Source organism: Aristolochia californica, unplaced genomic scaffold (assembly GCF_029961685.1).
Source record: "Aristolochia californica isolate CCGP_79_NKW_82.1479 unplaced genomic scaffold, dmAriCali1.0.hap1 SCAF_10, whole genome shotgun sequence".
Lineage (NCBI taxonomy): Eukaryota > Viridiplantae > Streptophyta > Magnoliopsida > Piperales > Aristolochiaceae > Aristolochia > Aristolochia californica.
The window spans coordinates 5,561,210-5,583,976 of record NW_027181771.1 but is presented as its reverse complement, the minus strand read 5'-3'; the positions used below and the strand labels follow the sequence as shown (position 1 = coordinate 5,583,976).

Here is a 22,767-nt window from a genome sequence, read left to right as displayed (position 1 = left end):
TAAACTTTCTTTTTCAAGCTACACATGATTATAATTTCTTTTCAAGCACACAAGTTTCTTGACCGAGATTTCTTAAAAAGTGAAGTTACAAACATCAACATGATGGGGAGTGTTAAAAGACATCGATGTGTGTTGGGGTGGCAGGACTAGTAAATAAAAAAAAATTCATAGAGATGGCATAAAATTATAATTATGCAAGCAAGCTGGTGTATATCTTTTTATGTCCTTTTCCTTTTGAAACATGTTAGCCTAAGGCATTGCAGTCATTATAAAAACCTTCTGACAACTATAAATACAACCTCAAGGCATGGGTGGAGCATGCAAGTCTCTTCCTCTTGGCTTAAATTCGTGGTTACACCTCTCTTTCTCTTTTCCTCTCATTTGGTTTCTTCTCTCCACTCTCCCAAGAGCTAGAGTTCTCTCCTCTCTTCCTTGAGACTCTTGTGTTTATATGTTGGCCCTAGAAATCAACACCTTATACACACCAATCGCCACAATGTGGGAGTTGGTCATGTCCAAAGTTGGCACCTTAACCGCAAGATAGGGGGATATCGAAGATAGGCTAGTGACTAGAGTGAGATGATTTCTTCCCTCCAGATAGATGTTTTTTTTTATCCCAGAGAAATTTCAAGGTTTCACTTTTCCTTGCAAATTTCACAATTCGTTGGGAGAAGTCAACAACGAATTTTACAATTCCTTTGGAAGAACACGCCTAGCAAATTTAAAATATTCCCCGAGAAGATCACACCTAACGAATTTTAAAATTCGTAGTAGAAGTAGATCTTTTTCAGCAAATGGCGGTCTTCCTCATATCTCATGATTTTGAATGTGCCTTAAGGAGCTTGTCATTTCTCCTATATTAGGAAATTCTTTCCCAAGTATGTTCAACTTATTTATAATGTGGGTGAATAGCAGTAATATCAGCTATTGATTCACCCATTTTCATTAAATTTGTCGTATTGAGCGATGAGCAAGCTAATCCTAAACTAGAGTAGTACCTCCATGGGTCACCTCCAACTTGTCCCAAATTTCTTTGGTGATTTTGCAAGTGGAGATTCTATTGAACTCATTGGGACCCAAGGCACGTAGGAGAAGGTTTATGACCTTTGAGTTTGCCCTGATTTGGTCTTTGTCTTCCCTAGTCAAGTCCCCATACTCCCTAGAGATGATATGACCATCAACCATTGTTAGTGGTTTGAATTATCCATTCCTAGTGCATACCAAATGTCCTGATCTATGGATTGATGGCAGAATTTTATTCTTACCTTCTTGATTCGTCCCGTTAAATATTAGGGAATAGTTAGAAAATTTCCCTTCGATAAGAAGCATTTGATCTTGAGATGTCATTTGAAATTGAGTGTGAAAATCAAATAGATTTTGATTGCAAAGTAAGGCCCACTCTAATACCAATTATTAGCCTAGGTGGCTTCTCAAGAGGGGGGTGAATTGAGATTGTACAATCAAAAGTTAAATGCTTATATACAAAATTAAAATTTAATAAAAAAATTAACAAGCATAAACCATAGGAGAAGCCAAGGAATTTTTGTTATCGACTGTTGGAAGATGGGCCCAAGACTACATGACCAAGAAAGGCCCACATATCTAAGAGTATTATAAGATGGACCACACGACCAAGGAATGCCCACATATCTAACAATATTATAAGATGGGCCCAAGCCCATAAGAAGTAGGACCCACCATGATTACAGCTGTCATCCTTATCACATAAGTTGGAAGATCAAGTGAGACTCACAAAGATAACCACAAGCTAGTAGGAAGATCAAGTGGGACTCACGGAGATAACCACAAGCTGATTGGAAGATCAAGGACTCACAAAGATAACCACGAGCTGGTCAGAAGACCAAGTGGGACTCACAAAGATAGCCACGAGTTGGTATCTTTATCTTATGGTCATGTCCTCATAGAAGAGTTTTAGTTTGAGTTATATTATCTTCTATTTATATTGAGTTGTTTAATTATGTTAGAACTTATCTTTAAGTGTTAGATTTTGGGTATAATTGGGACAAATATAGTTTAATTGTAATTGGACTCTACTAATTTCCTCTATTATAAATAGAGGAGGTTCATGTAATATGATTATAAAAGTCAATGAAGTATTTCTCTTTTCCATAAAGTCAACATCGATGTTCCCCTATCGCTAGTCACTGCCCAAGAACCTTTGCTCGGGAACATTTTACTAATAGCTCTATTAGCTAAAGTTTTACATAATAGAGTTTTTGGCTCTCTTTAAGCCACATTTATGCTTAAAAACATGATTATGAATATCTCCTTGAGATTATACAGCTATATTCTAGTTCTAGCAAGTCTTCCTATCTAGATTCTAGGCTCTAGATCAACCTTGATAAGAAATAAAGAAAATGCAACAAAGAAAGGAAAACTTACATCCTATAAAATTGGAGACACAAGTTTCTCTTAGAGATTTCCTGTTAGGAATTAGACACCCTAATTCTAAACTAACGAGAACAATAACAATAAAACCGGAAGAAGCAAAAAAACAAGCACGAAAAATCACAACAAGATTTATACAGGTTCGCTTCGAGGTGAGACTACATCCTGTCTTTCGCCACTGCAGTAATCCACTATGAAGACGAAATACTTTACAAGAGAAAGGGCACACTTACAGGTGTTTCTCTCTAATCTCTTGGTTGCAACTCGAGATGCTCCTCGGATTAAGATGATAAAACCCTAATAGTAGGGCCCCTAAATTATAAGGAGAAAATTAGGGCAACTGCGATACAAGAGTAAAATTTCCAAACCGCTCTTAATGAAATAATAGTCAATATATTGATGCGCGACCAACTCAACATAGGGCATTTAATTAGACTCCACAACTTAAAATTTCCAAGTTTCCAACTTTTGTTGCACAAGAGTAGAGTTTCTGGAGCTTTGAAATACTAGAATGCACAATGAATTTGAGAGAGAAGTGATAATTTTGCAGGAATACAACACTTTTCCTCTCAAAAGTGGATTTGTGAAAGAATTTCAAGTAAATAGTGGTTGAATGCAATAAATGCTCATATTACTCTTCTATAGGAGTTTGGAGAGGTATTTATAAGTTTTGTAGCCAAACAAGCACTTTTTTTCCCGTTTTCAAAAAGTAACAAAAAATGTATGGTCAACCAACCATGTATAATAGTTACATTTTTGTGTTGCCCACGCTCGTTGATCGATCATGCCATCAATCAGTCAAATTCCCAATATTTAAGAAATAGTTTGTTGATTGATCAATTAAAGTAGGTTGATCTATCATACTTTATGGGGTTGGCTATGCAATGCTTGAGATGATCAACCATAGAATAGGGTATGATAAATCATGCTCTATAGATCATATATGGTAGTTTTCTGTATGATCGATCATTCTAGATATGATAACCAATCATGCTTTATGTACTATGCCAGATTGCATTCTATATGATTGATCGTGCCATAAGTATGATCAATCATACTATATGCCTAAATGAAATATTAAGTTTTAAGGATGATGATAACATGGTTAAGGGTTTTGCAAGTTGAAAAATAGTTTTATGCATTGATTAAACATGGTTCTGAGAAATTAAATGCCCTAAAGCTCTAGTGCACTTGTGTACCTTAAAATTAGAAATTGGTGTTGTCCTCTTACATGGCTAGCATTCTTGAGATATTTTTAGACAACTTCGGCTTTAGTCGCCAAACCTTTAATCTTTGCTTGAGCCCTCTACAAGGAAATTTGAGACGTCGTAAAACTTGAGGTCTTGTCTTGAGTTTGTCAGTTTTTTTTGTATAAACTTTATCATTGTGTCAGTATTAAAAGTCTTACATGACTCTCATAGTAAGAATGTGATCCTTTTTTTATCTATCATCTCTAGTAGTTTAGGTTCGTATTCTATCTTTTTTATTTCTTTCTTGTCCCAGTACCCATATTTTCTTGGTGTTCACATCTCCATAATAAACTTTTCATATTTAAAATTATATATTTGTGAAAATATCTTTGAGTCTACTTTCCAAAAAAAAAAATTTGGCAATTAAAGTTTTCTACAAAGAGAAATCAATATTTGAACCAACAAAGGTTAGACTATAAGAGAGGTTCGAGCAGCAGCAAAAAACTTCAAATTTCAATGCATTTTATACCATCAAGAGTGAGACTTATATGAAGAATTATACATCAAAATATATTTAATCTATTTTCTTTCCTATCCAACCAATTCTCAATCTGAGTTTTTTAGTGGGAGTTATTGATTTCAGAGGAGTCAATGGTCATGCTGGCCAAAGAAGAAAAAATACTCAGTTCGACCAGATTAAAGGGTTCAAAATCTATCAGATTCTTTCTCTCAAATGAAGTATATTTTATGAAAAAAAATTTATACTTGGATGAAAGGTATTCAAAAGGAGAAAATTCCGTGTCAATTTGATCTATAATTAATGATATATTTGCATTGGAGTCGGCAAGGGTATAGAATGAAACAATCAAGAGGTCATAAAAGATTCAAGAACAAAATTTTTTATATCAAATTAGGATCAATTTAAAGCTCTTTCAGTCTAGTTTCTTTAGCCACAAATCGCTTGTGATTCTAGGCTATATTTTTGGAGATATCAATATTAGAAGTACCAAAGGTTAGTTCTATAAAAAAATCTCTCATTTCCCCTATTTTCTCTCCTATTATCTCTCCATGCATTGGCGTGAATTGACATTACTTTCTCCTAGAATCCTTGGTTTTAACCAAATTTATATTCTAATTAGTGATTTTTGGTTAGAATTAATTACTCCATGATGTACTTGTTCAAGGTATGCAAAATTTTCCTACTTCGATGTTGTTTTCAAGTTTTGTATTTTTGTTACTTGGTTGAGTATCTGACGCATAGCCAACTCTAAAAATTGTGGTTTCCCAAAAAGAATTATTTTTAATTTGTGAAATTTATTAAGTTCTACTGTTATAGTCTTCCCTAGTTTATTTATTTATTTAAAGGTCATATTCTAGATTTGTTTGGAAGCATGAGTGTTGCATAATCGCATCCTTCTGGTTAAAGTTATTTTTCTCTAGTATCTCTTTAGTTTATCTCTCACTTTAGAGCAATGCCTAAACCCACTACTTAAGAAGTATAGAAGTGTGGCCAACATCCAATTTGAGTGAAGTCTTTTATTCTTCACCCAAGATGTGATTTGTTTTTGTACTATCTCTACAAAATGAGTAGACTCTTTGTTAAGCCCTAAAATGGGCCATTTTTTGCCTAAGAAGATTATCCACCCTGTTATTTACTCTTTGTTCATAATGAGATATGCTTGCATAGAGGAGTTTTTGGAAACCATATTGTTCAACTTGTTAACACTTGCAATTCACTCGCGAGAGTGATTCTTTCTCGTTGTATAAAATATTTTTTCAATATTAAAAAATATGACTCACTAGCATCGGTAGACACTCGTTCATGCTTTCGGCGTTGGAAGTCCGTTTCCAACAAACGACAGACGATTCCGTGTTAAATAAACTGTTCTTTCCGTTTCTCTTACTAAAAATCTAGTTGCCGTTACGGAACGTCATAGCAACCGTCAAGCAGCGCTTTTCCTTCGCTTTACCGGAAAAAAAAAAAGAGTTTTTCGTTCGTATGCCTTTCCTTCTCCACTCTGCTGTCCAAAGAGGATAATTCTCTCTCCGCTCTCCACATGAAAGTCTGAAATTCTTCCCGGTACTCAGGACGCTCTCCTCATGGCGACCAAGACTCTAATCTCTTCTTCTTCATTCCTCTCCACGCCTCTTCCTTCTCTGTTTCGGTCCGGCCATGAGAGGTATCTACTTAGACCTCGGAAAATCAGCACGAGAGTGAAATTCAGCTTTAACGAAATTCCTCCTCTGCACGCGTTGGACACTGTAGATATTGATAGAGTCATTTCGCGTGTGGAAGGCCTCTTTTACACTCTCGCGGATGCTGCAGTGGCCACTGCAGAGTCTACTTCAGCTGCCACGACGACTGGTGCGGCTGTGCAGAAAAATGGAGGATGGTTTGGGTTTATATCGGAGGCAATGGAAGTTGTCCTAAAGGTAATTCAGTTTGGGCATTGTACTAATAAACGCCAGCTATAGAATTTTAAAAACTGAGAAGACTTCTGCTGTAGAATTTTTGAAGCATTAAAAAACACAGAAGAATTCAGCTTTCGCAAAGAATAGAGTAATATAAGTGAGAATTTTTTTAGAAGTATATCTGTAGGTTTCAACCATTAATTAGCTGAAACTATTGGAAACGCCAGTTTGTGATACTCTTACTTAGTACAGAAAGATGGAGTATTTGATAATATGAACAATAGTTGGTATGGTGGTTAAATCTGAAGTTCTTGAAAGACCGCCGAAAGGAATTGCAATGTCATTACCAATTTCTTCCGAGTTTTTTTTTATTTTTATTTTTTGATAATTTTTTTGTTGAAATTTCAAATGGAATTGTTTTGGCATGCGGGAAAATACAAAATGAACTTAATATGTGCAAATGGGCTTTAATTTTTCTGGTCAGAATGAAAAGCTGAATTCATGTCCGGACAAACCATTGGTATGTTCACTGAAATGCCATAAGTTCATACCTGTTAAGAACTCTTTTGAGTTTTTGTATTGAGACAAGTCATAGACTAGAGGTGGATGTTCTTCATTCAATATCTACTGACATGTTTACGTTGCCAATGACTCAGGTGCTGAAGGACGGGCTTTCTGCTTTTCATGTTCCATATGCCTATGGATTTGCAATCATCTTGCTTACACTTATTGTTAAAATAGCTACATTACCTTTGACAAAGCAACAGGTGGGTTGATCAACAACTGCAATCCATAATCCAATAATTCTAAGTTTGGGTTGACAGTGAAAATAAGTTATTTATGGTACCTGGAAGACTTAAAAATCGTTTTTTTTGGTCCATGTTGGACAATATGCATCAGATATTCAGAAGCTAATATAGGATGTATAGCTTCTTATGGGCTTTATCATTTGATTCTCAGAAGTTTGGGTACCTTGTATGATACCTGACTCTGATGTGGTAAACCTTGACCCAAAATCTGCTAGTCCTGAATGGGTTGAATATGTTTCCTGGCTGATGTTAAGAGTAGTTTCTTAGCTGAACTAAATATAGGTTTGACTGTAATTAATATTGATCAGAATCTATCTTTTTAATCTAAAATTTTCAGATATGTAAAACCTTTTAATCTCTGTTATGTTTTATGGTGCTTGGGGCAAATGAATGCTTATGTCTTGTTGGTCAAGAGAGTGCAATGCTGAATATCTCAAGGTTCTTTTTGTTAAATTTAGGTCTAGATCCATCCCAAAATAACTAACCAAGTCAGAAGGATTCTTCCCAAGTATTATGCGCAAGATCTTTCTTATTGTAAGTCTATCTGGGATTATTCTTAACATGTCTTCTCACATGGAGGCCCTCTTTTATGGGCTCTTACATGTGGATAATATTGGGTGGAGTCCCGTGTTCATGTACTTACTCTAATGATATGTTATAATTGGGTCCAGACCAATCCCTAACTGAGTAGCCAAGCTAAAAAGACTCTTCTTAAGTAATAAAGACAATTTTTTCCTATTGTAGATCTATGTGGATCCATTTTACGCATGAATCGCTTCTAGAGATGAGCCATTTCCTTCAAGAGCTTCTTGTTGGTTATAGGTTGTATTTGTGTAATCTGACCAATCTGCTCAGAAAAATGCTGACTTTGAGCTAGTGGGCAACTTATCTGCTCTTTTAACCATGGCAAAAACCAGAAATTGGTCACTGAGTGACACTATTGTGTAGAGCTACCCTGGCCAGTATGACATGCTGCCTTTGCCTTATTTGTGGGACTGGCATATAGCAATGGTGGCCAGCCATGACAACCAGTTATAGCCTGCACAATCAGATATCGCACATAGCTAGCATGGACTGCCATAGCAGGCATGGGTGATAAACAATAACGCCTTCCCACACACCCTAAACCACACACAAGTCTGCATACTCTCATTCATTCATTGGTTGGAATACACAAAGAAGAAACTGGTGGCCGCTTTTAATCTGGTCACTTATCTCACTGGCATCGTTGGTGTGGCCATGGATTTTGACTTTTGCTTATCTTTTCTCAAACATAGTGAGACAATATGTTCCTCAGTTCGTGGCAACTACTTTTCATCTTGAAGTTGATTGAGAGCTTCAGCCTCACAATCATAGTTTTGTTTTGCACGTCATTTCTCTCACATCTTAGAGTGTGCTCTTTCTGGACTTACTTCTTTTAAATATTTTGCAGGTTGAGTCAACATTAGCCATGCAAAACCTTCAACCTAAGCTTAAAGCTATTCAAGAAAGATATGCAGGCAATCAGGTAGTAAAATTCTTTTCTGATGTCCTTGAATGAAAATTTGAAAGCTAAAGCTTAATTTTCAATCCAGATCACTTGAAAAGAATTGAAACTTGCTTCTGAGCGCCAACAAATCATAATTTGTCTAATCATACATAAAAAAACAATTGATTGGTAACAAGAGTTGGGATAACATTGCTTCTTCTTGTAATTCACTCTACAGGACATCGATGCACTTCTTTGCATGCACTGAGTCAAGCTGTGCTGATGAGCTCTTTCTTTATGACACCTGCAATTGCATTTTAAGCCTTTTCTGTTAATGTAGGACATACAATTTTAGAAAGAAGGTCCAGTTCTCAATTGTCTGGCTTATCAATTGTTGTTCTTCCCTGTTGTCTCCTAACGTAACCTGAATGACATTTTTAAATCTGTACTAGTATTAGTTGTATTGATGAGTGAAAATAACATTTTAATTTGCATGATCAAATTGATTCAGATGGATGTAAAATTAGGCTATGTAGAAAGCACGATAAGACGGCCCTTTTCTTCAAAAAGAAAAAAGAGACGATTCTTTTTTTGTGTATCTTGTTGTGTTTATGTGCTGTTAGTTTTTTCTTTATCATATACTTGTTTGCATACAACTGTATCTACTGAAATTATGAGTTGATGTTGTTGATATATTTTGAAGATAACCTATTCTGGTGCTTTCATTTTGAGTTTAGGAGAGAATTCAGCTTGAGACATCTCGACTCTACAAGCAAGCTGGGGTTAACCCACTAGCAGGTCTACAATAAATTATCATTTGAAGTAACCGTTTGATTTATTTATTTATTTATTTATAATAAGTTTCTTGCATCCTTGAGTGAACTGGAAATTTGAAATATCCAAATCACAACATAGCTTTATGCTTTGTGCACACTTATGATTGATAGACTTATTTTGAGTATCCTCCACAGTTGACCTCTAAACTCAACAGGATCTCAAATCTTGCATGTCCCTTTTTATGTGAAAATGTGAGAGCACTAGCCACACTCATGTCAAATTTTCTCGTACATCATGTAAATTATTGACGTGGGTGAAGCACTAGATATGGACTATGAATGAATTCAGTGAAAACGAAGGAAGCAAAAGTTGAGCCCAGAATGCTCTGGAATTGCATTAATTTTTGCCTGAAAACCAAATTACAACAACTCTCTTGAATCCCATATTTATAAGCTCAGCATAACACTGAATTTCCTTTTAAAACTTAGCTACAGATTTGCTAACTTCAGGAACTTACTAACATAAGACTTCCCCAGGACTAAACTAACTAAACACTCAACTTGGACTACTAATGCTGGCATAGAGAAAATTACAGTAACTGGTTTCGGTAGGACCTAGTAACAATTGACTTATTAATTTCCTAAAAAAAAAAAAAAAAGGACTTACAAAGTTTTGACTCCTTGAGACACACAAACTTGTAAAATAAAACATGATAACTTTAGACTTTCCTAACATGACTTTGCTTAAACATGTGCTGGCTTGAAAGAGGACTTTCCCATTGTGTTGACTTTCCAAATACTGACTTTCAAATAGGGTACTAAAATCTAAATTTTTTTGAGCAGCTTTATTGCCTTTCCGTAAGTTTTCTGATAGATAAATATCTACTGTACACTCTCCATCAGTTATACATCATTTATACAACTGTTAAAAATACTTGTTTTCTCAAGTTATTGATATATTGGAGTTCAATTTTTGACTGCAGAACAACATTCTTTATTCTAATATTTTAATACATAATGCTGTTAACAACATTGTCATCCACATGGATCCCTTTTCTCCTATCATGGCTAAATCCATTGTTAGATGGGCCTTTTTCAAGTGTTCAAACACAACCATCCATGTTGTTTTCAGCCTCCTCCACTTCTTTGTGGACCATCAGTTGACACTGATGAAACCCTTCTCACTTAAGTTTATATTGAGCATGCTTCAAGTGTTTCTCTCTTATTTTCTTGCTTACTGGTACATCTTGCAAGTATTCTCTGATGGGTTCATTCCTTTTTTTTCTTGGTTTTGCTGCAGATCTATAATATTCTTAGTTTTATTCACACCCACCTTCCAAATTTTGCAGCTTCACCTCTGATAACTCTTCTCATGAAGCAAAATATGTATTCACCTGTTGTGGATGTAGGATTTTTTAAAAAGAGGCACATTTAGCATTCATCTGTGACAGATTCTGGCATGTTGGTTTCTTATTGGGTCACAGCAGCTGTTGTTAGCCTAAATGTTTGAATTCTGTCGCTCTCTTTATTGATGATTCTGGTCTATATTAAAATTTGATTTGTTACTCATTGTGGTTTAAAACTTTTGTTTTGCACAAAAGGATGTTTCCCTACCTTGGCTACAATACCAGTTTGGATTGGCTTATATCAGGCTCTCTCAAATGTTGCAAATGAGGTGTGCAGAATCTTTCAAGTTAATTCTTGGATGATGTCTTGCATGGAAATATGATTCATTTTGGAAGAGTTCACTTCACCTGATCTTTGTATTTGTTTACTTGAAGGGGTTGCTGACAGAAGGCTTCTTTTGGATTCCTTCTTTGGGAGGCCCAACCACAATTGCTGCTCGACAAAGTGGATCTGGCATTTCCTGGTTATTTCCTTTTGTGGTAATATAGATTATCCAGAGCACATGATGAGGCCATGCCTCATATTTCTCTGTTTTGTTTCTCTGCTAATTGTGCTTCTACACTTTTCATCCTCTTGCAGGATGGTCATCCTCCTCTCGGATGGTCTGATACTCTGGCCTACCTTGTTTTACCAGTGCTCCTTGTTATTTCTCAGTATGTTTCAATGGAGATTATGAAGCCTCCTCAGGTGGAGAGTCACTTACGCCTAAATCTTCATTTTTTTTTTCCATTTTGCTTCTTCTTGTATTCACTGAAATTTGGAAAGAAATATGTGATTGATGTACTCTTTTGACAGACTAATGATCCTGCTCAAAAGAACACACTTCTTGTCTTCAAGTTTCTTCCTCTTATGATTGGTTATTTTTCATTGTCAGTCCCATCTGGACTCTCTATTTACTGGTTAGTATTTTTCTTTACCTGTTACTGCCCACCATCTACCTTTTCTTTTCTTTGTTTTCGACATGTTATATATGCTCCTGTAATTTCTCATTTTTGTTGGCCTCTTAATTTCTACTTATTTAATAATCGATATGATTGTGCCTTATCCTAGGTTCATCAATAATATCCTCAGTACAGCTCAACAAGTTTGGTTAAGGAAGTTAGGTGGTGCAAAGCCAGTTGTTGATGCTGATGCAGGTGGAATCATTAGTGCAGGTAGAGCAAAACGCACAGATTCTAAGACCGATCAGACAGGAGAAAGGTTGTTACACATTTCTTGAAGGTTCTTGTTTTCATCATATTGATGGCTCCTCAATTTTCTTGCTTACGGTTTGATTAAACAACAGGTTTAGGGTATTGAGAGAAGAAGAAAAAAGAATGAAAAAGAACAAATCACTGCCAGAAGAAGTTATGATGGCTTCTGCATCAGATTCCGAGGATGTCTCCGATGGAGACACCAGCGATAAGGTCTGTCGTTGTTTTTTATGGTTTCCCAGGTGTGTCCTTTGTACCTAATGAGATAACTGAAAGGTCTAAAGCATAGAAAGACAAAATATCTGTTCTATTCTTAGTCATCTCATTGTTTACGGTGATTTTTTGGGAGGCGGTCAGTTCATAATAGTGTTAACACTTGTGTCTGCAGAAGTTCTTTTTGACCCCCCTTGGGAGAAAAGAATTCTGTTTCTAAATAGGCTTTTGTTCAAGATTTTTTCAGAATATTAGTTCGAGATATTTTCAACTGAACTATGTGTATCACAGGAGGGAGAAGATTTGCAAGAAGCAGTCACTTCTTCCAGTAGAAGCAAGCAAATCCCAGATTATACTGGACCAAGGAGGAGCAAGAGATCAAAGCGAAAGCGTCCAGTGTGAATACACCATAATTTGATTCATATATCAACTTGTAGCTACTGGTGAGTCATGTAAATCTCCAAACGGAGCGTTGTACAAGAGATCATATAGTGGCCATTTTTAACTTTGCTTTTTGCATTACTATGCTTTTGGTTTTGGTTTCCATTGATCTTCTTCACCTTTCAAAGTTTAGTACTTGTAATGTAGTTCTTAGTGGGTCCCCCGTCCCCCTATGTTTAAAGGATCTTTACCACGGTGTCTTGAGAGGTTGTCCTGCACCTCTAAAATGGTAACAAGTAATATTTAAATGAGGTTTATGAACTGAATAGAAGGAATTGCTATTAGGTTCTTATACCCATCCTATGTACTCATGTTCCATCACTCAGGACATTTGCACCCAAGGAAGGGTCCAACATGGAGGAGAATATCATTAAGCATCTCTGGTTGATACATACTGTAACAGGAGTTCTTTCTCCATGTACTAAACAGGTTTTGTTCCCATCCGTTATCTTTCTACGTTCACATGATTTTTATTGAAGAGCATCATGTTTATGGTCGGTCAATTTCGTATTAAGAATAGGTTGTTATTTCAATTGTACAAGACACTGATGACTTCTTGAGAAAAATAGTAAGTCATCATAATTCCCTTATTGAAAGAAAAATTTAATTTTAGATGACGTAGGGGCTTTGTAAGTGATCTTTGTCAAAGCAATAATTGTATAAGCTATCAATATCTGAGAGTTTTTCCTGCATGATAGTCACTAAAACCATGGATTCAACTCTTAACTGAAAAATTACTTGGTTTATATGAGACAAATAGTTAGACATATTTCATGAGGTACTTTTCATTCTTAGGTTATCTCATTGCTGCCTCTTAGTGTTTCGACTTTATAACAAGAACGATGTCCACCTTGCAACAGAATTCTGCTATTTCAGCTTTTTGCCCTGTGCTAATTTGTTGCTTATCTCGTATAATGCAAAAAATTAATCTGTCCATGAAAGCAGATGTAGTGACGCTCTAAGTTTTTTAGTGTGTACATGGATCTGACTCGTGCCTCTTTTATCTTCTAAGAAAAATTTCTTCTTTTATTTGTTGATGATTGGCTCTGGTGCCAATTGATGCATGGTTTGCATATTATGTGAGCTTAAAGTACAGTTTCTTCTCATTTAGGAATGTGCCAATTTTGTCTTACACTTTGTAGTAGCTTAAATTTGTCGAGTAGGACAAAAAAAACTCTAAAACTTGTGGATTATACTATGAGGTCTTATATTCAAAGCCTCTTTGTGCCAGGAGTGTTGTGTTTATGTGTAACCAACATGTAGAAAACAGAGGAAAAACTCTAAATTTCTATAATCATGGGTTATGTGTAGATTCTATTAAGGAGAAAAAAAGCTGTATACAACCTGAGCTGGCAGTAAAATAAATTTGTTTGTCCAATAGCCTCGGAAGTAGGAAATAAAGTTATCCAAGTATCCCCCCAAAAAATTATATGGTTTCGCATTAACTTCTAACAGCCAACCTCCTTCTGGTGAATACACATTGAGATAGAAAAAAGAAAAAAGAGAGAGACTATCCAATCATCTGTCATGGTCGAACCGGTGGGTGTGCATTCCCAATTGGGCTGGGTCCTGATGGAACTTTCTGAACCTTCTTAAATACGGAGACTTGTCTTGTATTTTTCTTTTGCATATGTTAGAGACGGAGGAAGTCAGTTTCAAACCAGAACTACTTTGAAACAAGTCAGGAGATACTTAAAGATCCCTTACAAGTAGATAGAGGTGACAACTTACCGGTCTTGGTTTATCATACTCATTTGCCAGTTGAAACCTCGGTTGCTTTATCCCAAGCTGAAAATTGACTGTGGTCATCAATAGAGAATTTTGTAAGTTTTGCAGTACTTTCCTTGAATTTTGAATTGTAATCCAGTTTCCAAATTCTTATTGCTACAAAGACAAGAAAAGTTAGTAGAAGAAAGTTTGTAAGAATGCTTGCCTGACTCGATAGCTTGGACCATGGTTCTGGATGAAGCAGCAAGGAGGAGGCATGTCAGGAGAAGATGAGTAATAGCCTGTTTTCTGGTGATCTCTAGCATGGGGTTATGCATGGTGGAAATGAGCAGCGAAGGCAGGTTGGCTTTTTCTAGCATGAAAAGGTACCAAGTGATCCACGTATTGGTGGGTGGACTTAACCTTCTTAAAAAGGACTAAAAGCATGAAGAGGATGACTATTTGAGAAAAGTGGAGTATCCTATGCATGGAAATTAAAATTTAATTAGGAAGGGAACATGGACATCTCTTCATTGACAGGTTGACTTCTTCTTGGCAATCATTGTCTATACCCTTCTTGCCTGCATTTTCTAATTTCTATGAGTGCCCCTAACGTTTTCTAAACAGGTGCTACCAGGGACCCTCCTCCAGAAACGATGCCGGAGTAGCACATGCCACCGTTGGTTGTGCTCTCTTTGTCATCTATTCTAATGCCGACGTTTGGAAGATATTAAAGCTTATTCGGTAAGAAATGCCCAAGGGCGTTGGATTTCTCTTACCTTAAACTGATTTTTTTTTTTGGTTTTCTAAGACACGGGTAGTCCTCCATCATCATGATAGAGCATGTCAATCATGACAGGTTCATGGAATCGAAACCCCAGAATAGAGGATAATTGCTTTAGAGATTTGTAGGAAGAAAGCGCTAATGGCACGGAGATTGGGGCTTGATTATGTCGGATGCATACACGGGTGGTGGTTGTCACCAGCAAACAAAAAGTATAAAGGATGCTAATGATGGGAAAGTTTTTCAAGCCAAGCAAAATCTTCTTACAGAATCGCTTGTCCCCTGAGCTGACTTGTTTTTGAAGACATTACAGGAAATTCAAATTTTTAGAAATTTCAAAACTGTTAAAACTTATACCTTGCTCATGAGTCTTTGTGTAACTTGGTTGTTGGGTCTGCTGCAACAGTGCCTGCTGCTGGTGTAGGCTGTGAAAATAGAATTGCATGATTCCACATCAGTCAATCACGACTAAAAACAGTACGTCATGATGAGGCTGCACAATTTATCCAGTATCTTTACTGAGGCAAATAACAGGAGTTGGACCCGTTGTCCCATCATTCAGTTTGAGCAGACTGGTGTGCTGCAAAGCCACCCCTCCCCTATTGAGCATGAACCATGAACCAAGACATGCTCATTCAGAAAATTGGATCAGACCAATTGAATCTCAAGGAAAAATTCCAAGACAAATCCGAAATCGTCTTGGTATCAGGATCTGAATTGGCTAAAACGAAATGGTAAAAGTCTTTTGTCCATCTCTTTCTCTCTTTCACTCTTTGTTCTCATCTCTCTTCATTCACCTCACTTCATTTCTTCTTCTCTTATCCTCTTGTACCTTCTTCATTTTTATACTCTAAGTTGAAGATCTCAGTATTATGGAATCCTAAAACCAACATGGTATTAGAGCAGTGATTTTAGGATTCTAATTTTTTTACTCTGATTGTGATTCATGGAGGTACTGCATGACAAAGATAAGTTTACTTCTTATTCTTGGTTTTGAAGCAATTAATATTTCATGCTTTCCTTCAATACTTCTTATTGTTATCAGTCTGCTGGTACGCTTGCTACTTTGATCAGTATACTCGATTGAAAACCAATAGTGACCTTTTTTTATTCTCTTGATTTCATGTTTTGATTGGTACGATGAAGTCTTGATTTTTTCACTCAAGACTTGAAATCAAGGTATGTTGAAGACCCATTTTGTGAAAACTCGTTTTACTTACAAATGGAAGGATTGTAATATTTTATCAGTAGTAGTGAAGGTCAAACTTGCTTCTAGTGATCTCTGGTCGGCATGATCTCTTAGTATCTCTTGTGATCACTTGGTATCGCTTGTGATCACTCGATGCATGTTTCTGAATGCACGAGCAAATGAACTGTTGGACGTTGTAATCTGCCCATATTTCGTTGCTGCCCACCTTGTCTTCTAGAACAAAATTTTCGATGAAAGCTTGGGTTGTAGCGAATCTATCATCGCAGTTGTTAACTAATTGGTTTCTGACTTCCATGGCTGAAGAAGCATGCTCTCACATCATTGGTCTCGATACTTCTACTGCAATTTGGTGTTAAGGGTAGGAGTCTCTTCCTTCACTGGTAAAAATTCCGAGAGCTTCACCTGTGGTATTAGTTGAAAAGTATGAAAACAAGTGGCAACTTTCCATTAAAAACACTATGTCGTTTAACTGCTAAAAATCCGATGTCATTGCTGGCATAACAAATCCTCTGCTGTCGAGACAAGAATCCTCTGCTATTTGACTGCTGCAAATCTGATTTCATTGTTGGCATTACCAATCATCGACTGGCAAGATAAGATTACTCTGCTGCTTGATTGCTACACACCCGTTCATTGCTATCCAATTTCATTGCTGGCATTTCCATCTCGAGCTATTGAACATTCACAATGGAATGTTCTGCAAATCCATGTCATTATGGATATTGTTGATTGATTGATTGACTTATATAGTATATCTGGCAAGTCCCTAGCCATGGATCTAGTAACTCGGTGAGGTAGTTGAGGATCCAACACGTTAAGAGGGTTTTTGATCACTGTAATGAATAAAGAGCTATCTTTTCCCTTTGCTGTAATCGTTCTCCTTGAAAAGGAGTTCCCTTTTCTCAATTATAGATGAAACCAGAAAATCAATGGATTCGTTGAGACCCAACGTGTGAAACCCCTCTTTTATGATTCATGTCAAGGGTATGTTTTCTCTACCATGCAACTACTAGTCATGTATGTAAAAAAAAAAGAACTCTAACCCTTCTACACCGGGAAAGGGATTCAGAATTACCTCTTTGAAGTGCACACCAATCCAGCAATCCGAAGTCCTCCTCCTTCCTGAAAGGATTCATGCAAACTCTTATCCTCTTCTTGATGTTCCGTGAAAGAGGTAACGTGTTTCTTTTGCTCGAAAAAGAGAGATTAACTTTCTTCTTCTTCCTCTCATGATCAATTTAGGTATCCACCGAATTCACCGTGAGAACAATGCACATCAAGGACCCAAAACTAGGAGATTGTCAAGGGGACCTCCTTACTCTAAATTAACCTAATTCCAGACTTGGCTTTTTCTATTTCCATAACCTTTAAATAGGGTATTTGATGTCATGAGAGTTTAGGGCTATAAATACCAATTATACCCCTACGTCTAAGTTTATTACATAATCAATTAAAATTTAAACTAAAAGCAACATAATGAAAGTTAAATTAGATGACTAGGTGAGTTATTGTCTCCTCCTTTGATTGACTCAGTGTGCTATTGAGTCCATAACATCTGCCTCCCCTTGTAGAAAGAGCTTGTCCTCAAGTTCGTAAGTTGGATAGACATGTTTGAAGGTCTCTAACCATTCCCACATTGCTGCGTCCGGGTCTGTAGCAGTCCATTGCACGAGAATGTCCCACTGATCATCGTTCAAACGCGCGTGTAACACCGCGTAGGGAGTCAGAATGACGTGGCCATTGTCTACTGGAAGAAGAAACGGAGGGGATGTAGGTGGCGACCCCTTGTGTGGTTTCAGGAGTGAGACATGAAACACATCATGCAGTTTTGCCGTGTCTGGTAGTTGTAGTTGATTGGCCACCTGCCCCACACACCGAATAATGGCGAAAGGCCCAAAGTACTTTGGGGAGAGCTTATGGCGCGACGACCCCACAATGGACGGCTGCCGGTACTGTCGTAGGAGTAACCAAACATAGTCCCCTACCTCGTAAGAGACATCACGGTGTCCCTTGTTGTAGGCACTCATCATGCGGTCTTGAGCCCGTTGTAGATGGTCTGTAATAGTCTGTAACACCTGATCACGATCCATGAGAGCCTCATCAATGGTGTCCACGCGGGTGGAGCCTTTGGTATAAAAGAGAAGCCGTGGGGGATCCCTCTCATAAAGAACCCGGAAAGGAGATGAGTGCAAGGCCGAGTGGAACAAAGTATTGTAATAGTATTCCGCCCATGGTGGCCACTGAATCCATTGTTTCAGTCGATCACCAACAAAGCACCTTAGATACATTTCAATGGTTCGATTAACCACCTCGGTTTGGCCATCTATCTAAGGATGAAATTTCAATTTTGTGCCACTCAGATGAAAAAGTTTCCTCCAGAAAGTACTCGTGAAAGCTGCGTCCTGATCATTGACAATAGATTCTGGGATGCCATGTAATTGGACAATATGCTCCAGGAAAGTATGTGCCACTCGAGTTGCCATGTATGGATGAACCATCGGAATAAAATGACCATACTTGGAGAACCGATCAACCACCACGAATAAAACTGATTTCCCAGTTGAAAGTGGAAGACCCTCCACAAAGTCCATCGAAATAACGGCCCATACCCGAGTAGGGAGGGCGGGAGGCTGTAGAAGACCCGCTGGACTCAAATGCTCGATTTTGTTTTGTTGACATACCTGACAGGCGGAGACATATGTGGCAATGGAGGTCTTCATAGCCTGCCAATAAAAAATTGTCCGAATATGCAAAAACGTTTTCTGTAACCCCTCATTGGTAGAATCATGATAAGCTGAGAGAATGTCTGGAATCAACTCGGACGTGGGAGGAAGGTAAATCCGTTGTTTATAACAAGTGAGTGAATTCTGTATGGACCACTTAGAATCCATCTTCCCCTCTGTAATCTTTCTGTGCAACTCCTGTAGTTCTGGAAGTGTGACATGTGCATCGCGCACCATGTCTAGGATGAGGAAACGAGGCTGGCTGACTGCATATATGAGCTGTTGGTGTTCAAAATGCTTGGACAAGGCATCCACTACCTTGTTTAATCTCCCCACACGATACTCAACCGAAAAATCAAAGCCCATCAACTTACTGATCCAATGCTGCTGTGGTGAAGTGAGGCGCTGCTCAAGTAAGAACTTGAGACTATAATGATCAGTACGGATGAGAAAAGTACAACCCCATAAGTAAGGCCGCCAGTGTTGGACTGCCTTGGCCAACCCGATTAACTCCCGTTCATAAGCAGCCAATTTTTTATAACGAGCTGCCAACTGGCGACTGGAATAAGCAATGGGGTGTGAGTGTTGCTGTAACACGGCCCCAATGCCCCCACCAGAAGCGTCACACTCAACCACAAAAAAATATTCAAAATTCGGAAGCTGTAAAACTGGTGTCGATGCTAGGGCACCTTTAAGCGCCTCCAAGGCCTATATGGCCTCCTCGTTCCAATGAAAGGAATTCTTCTTGAGGAGGTTTGTCAAAGGTGCTGCCAAAGGACCGTAATTCCGAATAAATTTTCGGTAATAGCCTGCTAAACCCAAGAAACCACATAATGCAGAGCAAGACTGAGGCCGTGGCCACTCACAAAAGACTTCAATCTTCTCGGGTCCACAGTGACCCCCTCATGTGATATAATGTGGCTAAGGTAAGCAACATGAGATGCCGCAAACGAGCATTTGGATTTCTTCAAATATAGCTGATGTGCTCGTAATAATTCAAACACAATCCTTAAATGTGCTAAATAGTCTTCTCTTGACTTGCTGTATATAAGTATATCATAAAAAACACAAGTACGAATTTTGAAGGTAAGTGCTAAATACCTCATTCATCAGCGCCTGAAAAGTGAAGGGAGCATTTGACAACCCGAATGGCATGACCACAAATTCAAAATGGCCGTGAAGTGTGCGGAATGCTGTCTTCTCAATGTCGGAGGGGTGCATGCGAAACTGATGATATCCACACCGTCAGTCCAATTTGGTAAAGACCCACGACCATGTAACTTATCTAGGAGCTCCTTCACTACCGGAATCAGAAACTTATCTTTCACTGTCTGCGCGTTCAATTTCCGATAATCAATACAAAATCTCCATGTCCCATCATGTTTCTTCACGAGCAAGATGGGTGAAGAGAACGGGGCCTGCTGCTACGAATAAGGCCCTGTTGTAACATCGCCTGACACTATCTCTCTATCTCATCTTTCTGGAGGTGAGGATATCGATACGGTCGAACAACTACCACATTAGACCCTGATTTCAAACATATTCGGGGATCACAGTGTCTCAAGGGAGGGAGCCATGTAGGCTCACGGAAAAGGTCGGAGAACTCTTCAATAAGAGTATCAATAGTGCTGTCTGAAGTATCCTGGGCAATCATAGAATGAATGTGATGCTGTTTGTCCACTTGACTTCCCTGTAGGAGGACTTGGCTATCGTGCAAGGCAAAAATCATTGTCAAAGCAGAGAAGTCCCACAGAATGGGTCCCAATGTTTGTAATTGATGCCCAACACCATATCAAAACCGGCCAGAGGAATGACAAAAAATTCAAAATGAAATAAAGTAGTGCCAATAGAAAAATTTACCTCCTTGCTGATTCCGTTGCTAGGAACCTTCTCCCCATTGGCCACTGAGACTGTGGAAGAATCTGTAACTGCAGGTGTTGAGTGCAGTTAAGCTAAGAAAATTATGGGTACTCCCCGAATCCACTAGTCCCACGAGTTCCTGATCGAAGACCTGAGCTCTGACTTGCATGGTTTTGGGCGATTTCTGTCTAGTAATGTCATGCAAGGATATTTTCGGTGGTTCTTCCTCTATCATTTCTTCCGTATCCTCTGAATCATCGACTTCATCTACTTCAAGCCAAAACAACTTTTTACATTGATGACCTGCCCGATACTGTTCATCATAGTTCTAACATAGATTTTTAGACCTCCTTTCCACCATCTCAGCACTTGTCGATTTTTTTATGTACTGAGGTGGATGATTGCTAGATCTCGTATCCCCTGTAAAAGTATTACCCGGAGTGTGTCTTGGAGGAGGTGCTGCTAACTGAACCCCCTGTGGATAATTGCGCCTTCCTTGCCAGGGGGAGGAAGTGCTCCGTTCCCCTGGCCATAGGGGTCATCTGTGCTGGACTTTCTGTCAAAGTTCTAAAGCACGAGCTATATTCATAGCGTTGGATAAGTTAATAGGTGCATAGAGCTCCACCTCAAGCTGTAACGACTCAGTAAGGCCTGTTGTAAATAGCACTACTTGCTGATCCACACGTACCATAATGCTTGCTCTTGCTAATTTTTCCTGGAACTGGTTTTGATATTGCTCCACTGAGCCAATTTGGCGTAACAAAACCAAATCCCCCAAAGGTTGCTGTAAGCCGGAGGACCAAAACGGAGAGAGCATAAATTCTTAAACACATCCCATTCGACCACCTCTCTGTCAACCTCAACCTACTGATACCAGAGTTGTGCTTCCCCCAATAAAAGCAGCCAATTGTACTTTATCATAAGTTGCTATTCTTTGATGGGTAGATTTTTTTTCGCACCGATACTGCCAAATCAAAGGATCTTCTGACCCATTATAAGTAGGGAAATCAAGTTTAGTATACATGGGTACAGTGCCTCCCCCCTGGTTGAAGTGTCCTTACTGGCCAGAGAAACTAGTGTGCCCAGCAAACTCTTCTCCCCCTCTGTTATGCGAATGGTCCCCTCCTCTTTGCTTTGGAATTGTGTTCCTTCCAGTTGTTAGACATACTATCCACTCTTCCATTCAATGTCTCTATATCGAGATCAATTTTAGAGAACCTCTCCATGAATAGAGCAAATTTTCTTTCACTCTCTGCCTAGCCTTTGAGGATCAATTCTCTTAATTCATTGTTGCTGATCTCCGTCGTATTACCCTGCTCTGATACCAAGTTGTTACGGTCCCTAGCCATGGATCTAGTAACTCGGCAAGGTAGTTGAGGATCCAGCACGTTAAGAGGGTTTTTGATCACTGTAATGAATAAAGAACTATCTTTTCCCTTTGCTGTAATAGTTTTCCTTGAAAAGGAGTTCCCTTTTCTCAATTATAGATGAAACCAGAGAATCAATGGACTCTTTGAGACCCAACGTGTGAAACCCCTCTTTTATGGTTCACGTCAAGGGTATGGTTTCTCTACCACGCAACTACTGGTCATGTACGTAAAAGAAACAGAACTCTTAACCCTTCTACACTGTGGGAAAGGGATTTAGAATTACCTCTTTGAAGTGCACACCAATCCAGCAATCTGAAATGCTCCTCCTTCTTGAAAGGATTCATGCAAACCCTTCTCCTCTTCCTGATGTTCCGTGAAAGAGGTAAGGTTCTTCTTCTGCTCGGAAAAGAGAGATTAACTCTCTTCTTCTTCCTCTCACGATCAATCTAGGTATCCACCGAATTCACCATGAGAACAATGCACGTCAAGGACCCAAAACTAGGAGATTGTCAAGGGGACCTCCTTACTCTAAATTAACCTAATTCTAGACTTGGATTTTTCTATTTCCTTAACCCTTAAATAGGGTATTTGACGTCATGAGAGTTTAGGGCTATAAATACCAATTATACCCCTATGTCTAAGCTTATTACATAATCAATGAAAATTTAAACTAAAAGCAATATAATGAAAGTTAAATTAGATGACTCGGTGAGTCATTGTATCCTCCTTTGAGTGACTCGGTGTGCTATTGAGTCCATAACAACAAGATTATCTTCGCTGCTCGTTCAATGTTCT

At 38.3% G+C, this 22,767-nt stretch overlaps 2 protein-coding genes and 1 long non-coding RNA gene across 5 annotated transcripts; 1 reads left to right on the top strand and 2 right to left on the bottom strand.

Moving 5' to 3' along the window:
• The first annotated feature begins 5,616 nt into the window (after positions 1-5,616).
• On the top strand, positions 5,617-15,637 carry LOC137934521 (inner membrane protein PPF-1, chloroplastic-like). Of its 3 annotated transcripts, XR_011109182.1 has the most exons (15): positions 5,617-6,032; positions 6,668-6,778; positions 8,253-8,327; positions 9,026-9,086; positions 10,666-10,739; positions 10,846-10,950; positions 11,051-11,158; positions 11,267-11,370; positions 11,522-11,671; positions 11,757-11,877; positions 12,169-12,320; positions 12,645-12,747; positions 14,291-14,565; positions 14,653-14,769; positions 14,885-15,637. XR_011109182.1 is itself a non-coding variant. In XM_068778931.1 (12 exons), exons 1-11 carry the CDS (start codon positions 5,700-5,702, stop codon positions 12,277-12,279), a joined length of 1,353 nt encoding a protein of 450 aa, XP_068635032.1. In that variant the 5' UTR covers positions 5,617-5,699; the 3' UTR covers positions 12,280-12,320; positions 12,645-13,440. The 3 variants fall into 3 exon arrangements, 2 of the variants coding, with proteins under 2 accessions (XP_068635032.1, XP_068635024.1); XM_068778931.1 differs by lacking the exons at positions 14,291-14,565; positions 14,653-14,769; positions 14,885-15,637 and having other exon boundaries at positions 12,645-13,440; XM_068778923.1 differs by lacking the exons at positions 12,645-12,747; positions 14,291-14,565; positions 14,653-14,769; positions 14,885-15,637 and having other exon boundaries at positions 12,169-12,584.
• LOC137934536 (uncharacterized) lies at positions 13,673-14,393 on the bottom strand. The gene is made up of 3 exons (XR_011109183.1): positions 14,252-14,393; positions 14,050-14,117; positions 13,673-13,939 (listed from the first exon to the last, which is right to left on the bottom strand). It is a non-coding gene; the product is annotated as an uncharacterized lncRNA (long non-coding RNA).
• Positions 15,638-17,548: 1,911 nt separating the features above from the next.
• LOC137942827 (uncharacterized) lies at positions 17,549-21,435 on the bottom strand. The gene is made up of 6 exons (XM_068788559.1): positions 21,291-21,435; positions 20,603-20,670; positions 20,259-20,384; positions 19,844-19,969; positions 18,701-19,147; positions 17,549-18,346 (listed from the first exon to the last, which is right to left on the bottom strand). The coding sequence occupies exons 1-6, from the start codon at positions 21,433-21,435 to the stop codon at positions 17,549-17,551; spliced, it is 1,710 nt and encodes a 569-aa protein (XP_068644660.1).
• Positions 21,436-22,767: the final 1,332 nt, after the last annotated feature.

Coding starts and splice junctions, on each gene's coding strand:
- LOC137934521 (XM_068778931.1), top strand. CDS start 5,700: ATGGCGACCAAGACTCTAATCTCTTCTTCTTCATTCCTCTCCACGCCT. Junction 10,951..11,050: donor CCTGGTTATTTCCTTTTGTG/GTAATATAGATT, acceptor ATCCTCTTGCAG/GATGGTCATCCTCCTCTCGG. Junction 11,371..11,521: donor TCTGGACTCTCTATTTACTG/GTTAGTATTTTT, acceptor GCCTTATCCTAG/GTTCATCAATAATATCCTCA.
- LOC137942827 (XM_068788559.1), bottom strand. CDS start 21,435: ATGTGTTTAAGAATTTATGCTCTCTCCGTTTTGGTCCTCCGGCTTACA. Junction 19,970..20,258: donor TGAAATCAGGGTCTAATGTG/GTAGTTGTTCGA, acceptor GGATATCATCAG/TTTCGCATGCACCCCTCCGA. Junction 19,148..19,843: donor TTCAGGCGCTGATGAATGAG/GTATTTAGCACT, acceptor TTACTTGAGCAG/CGCCTCACTTCACCACAGCA.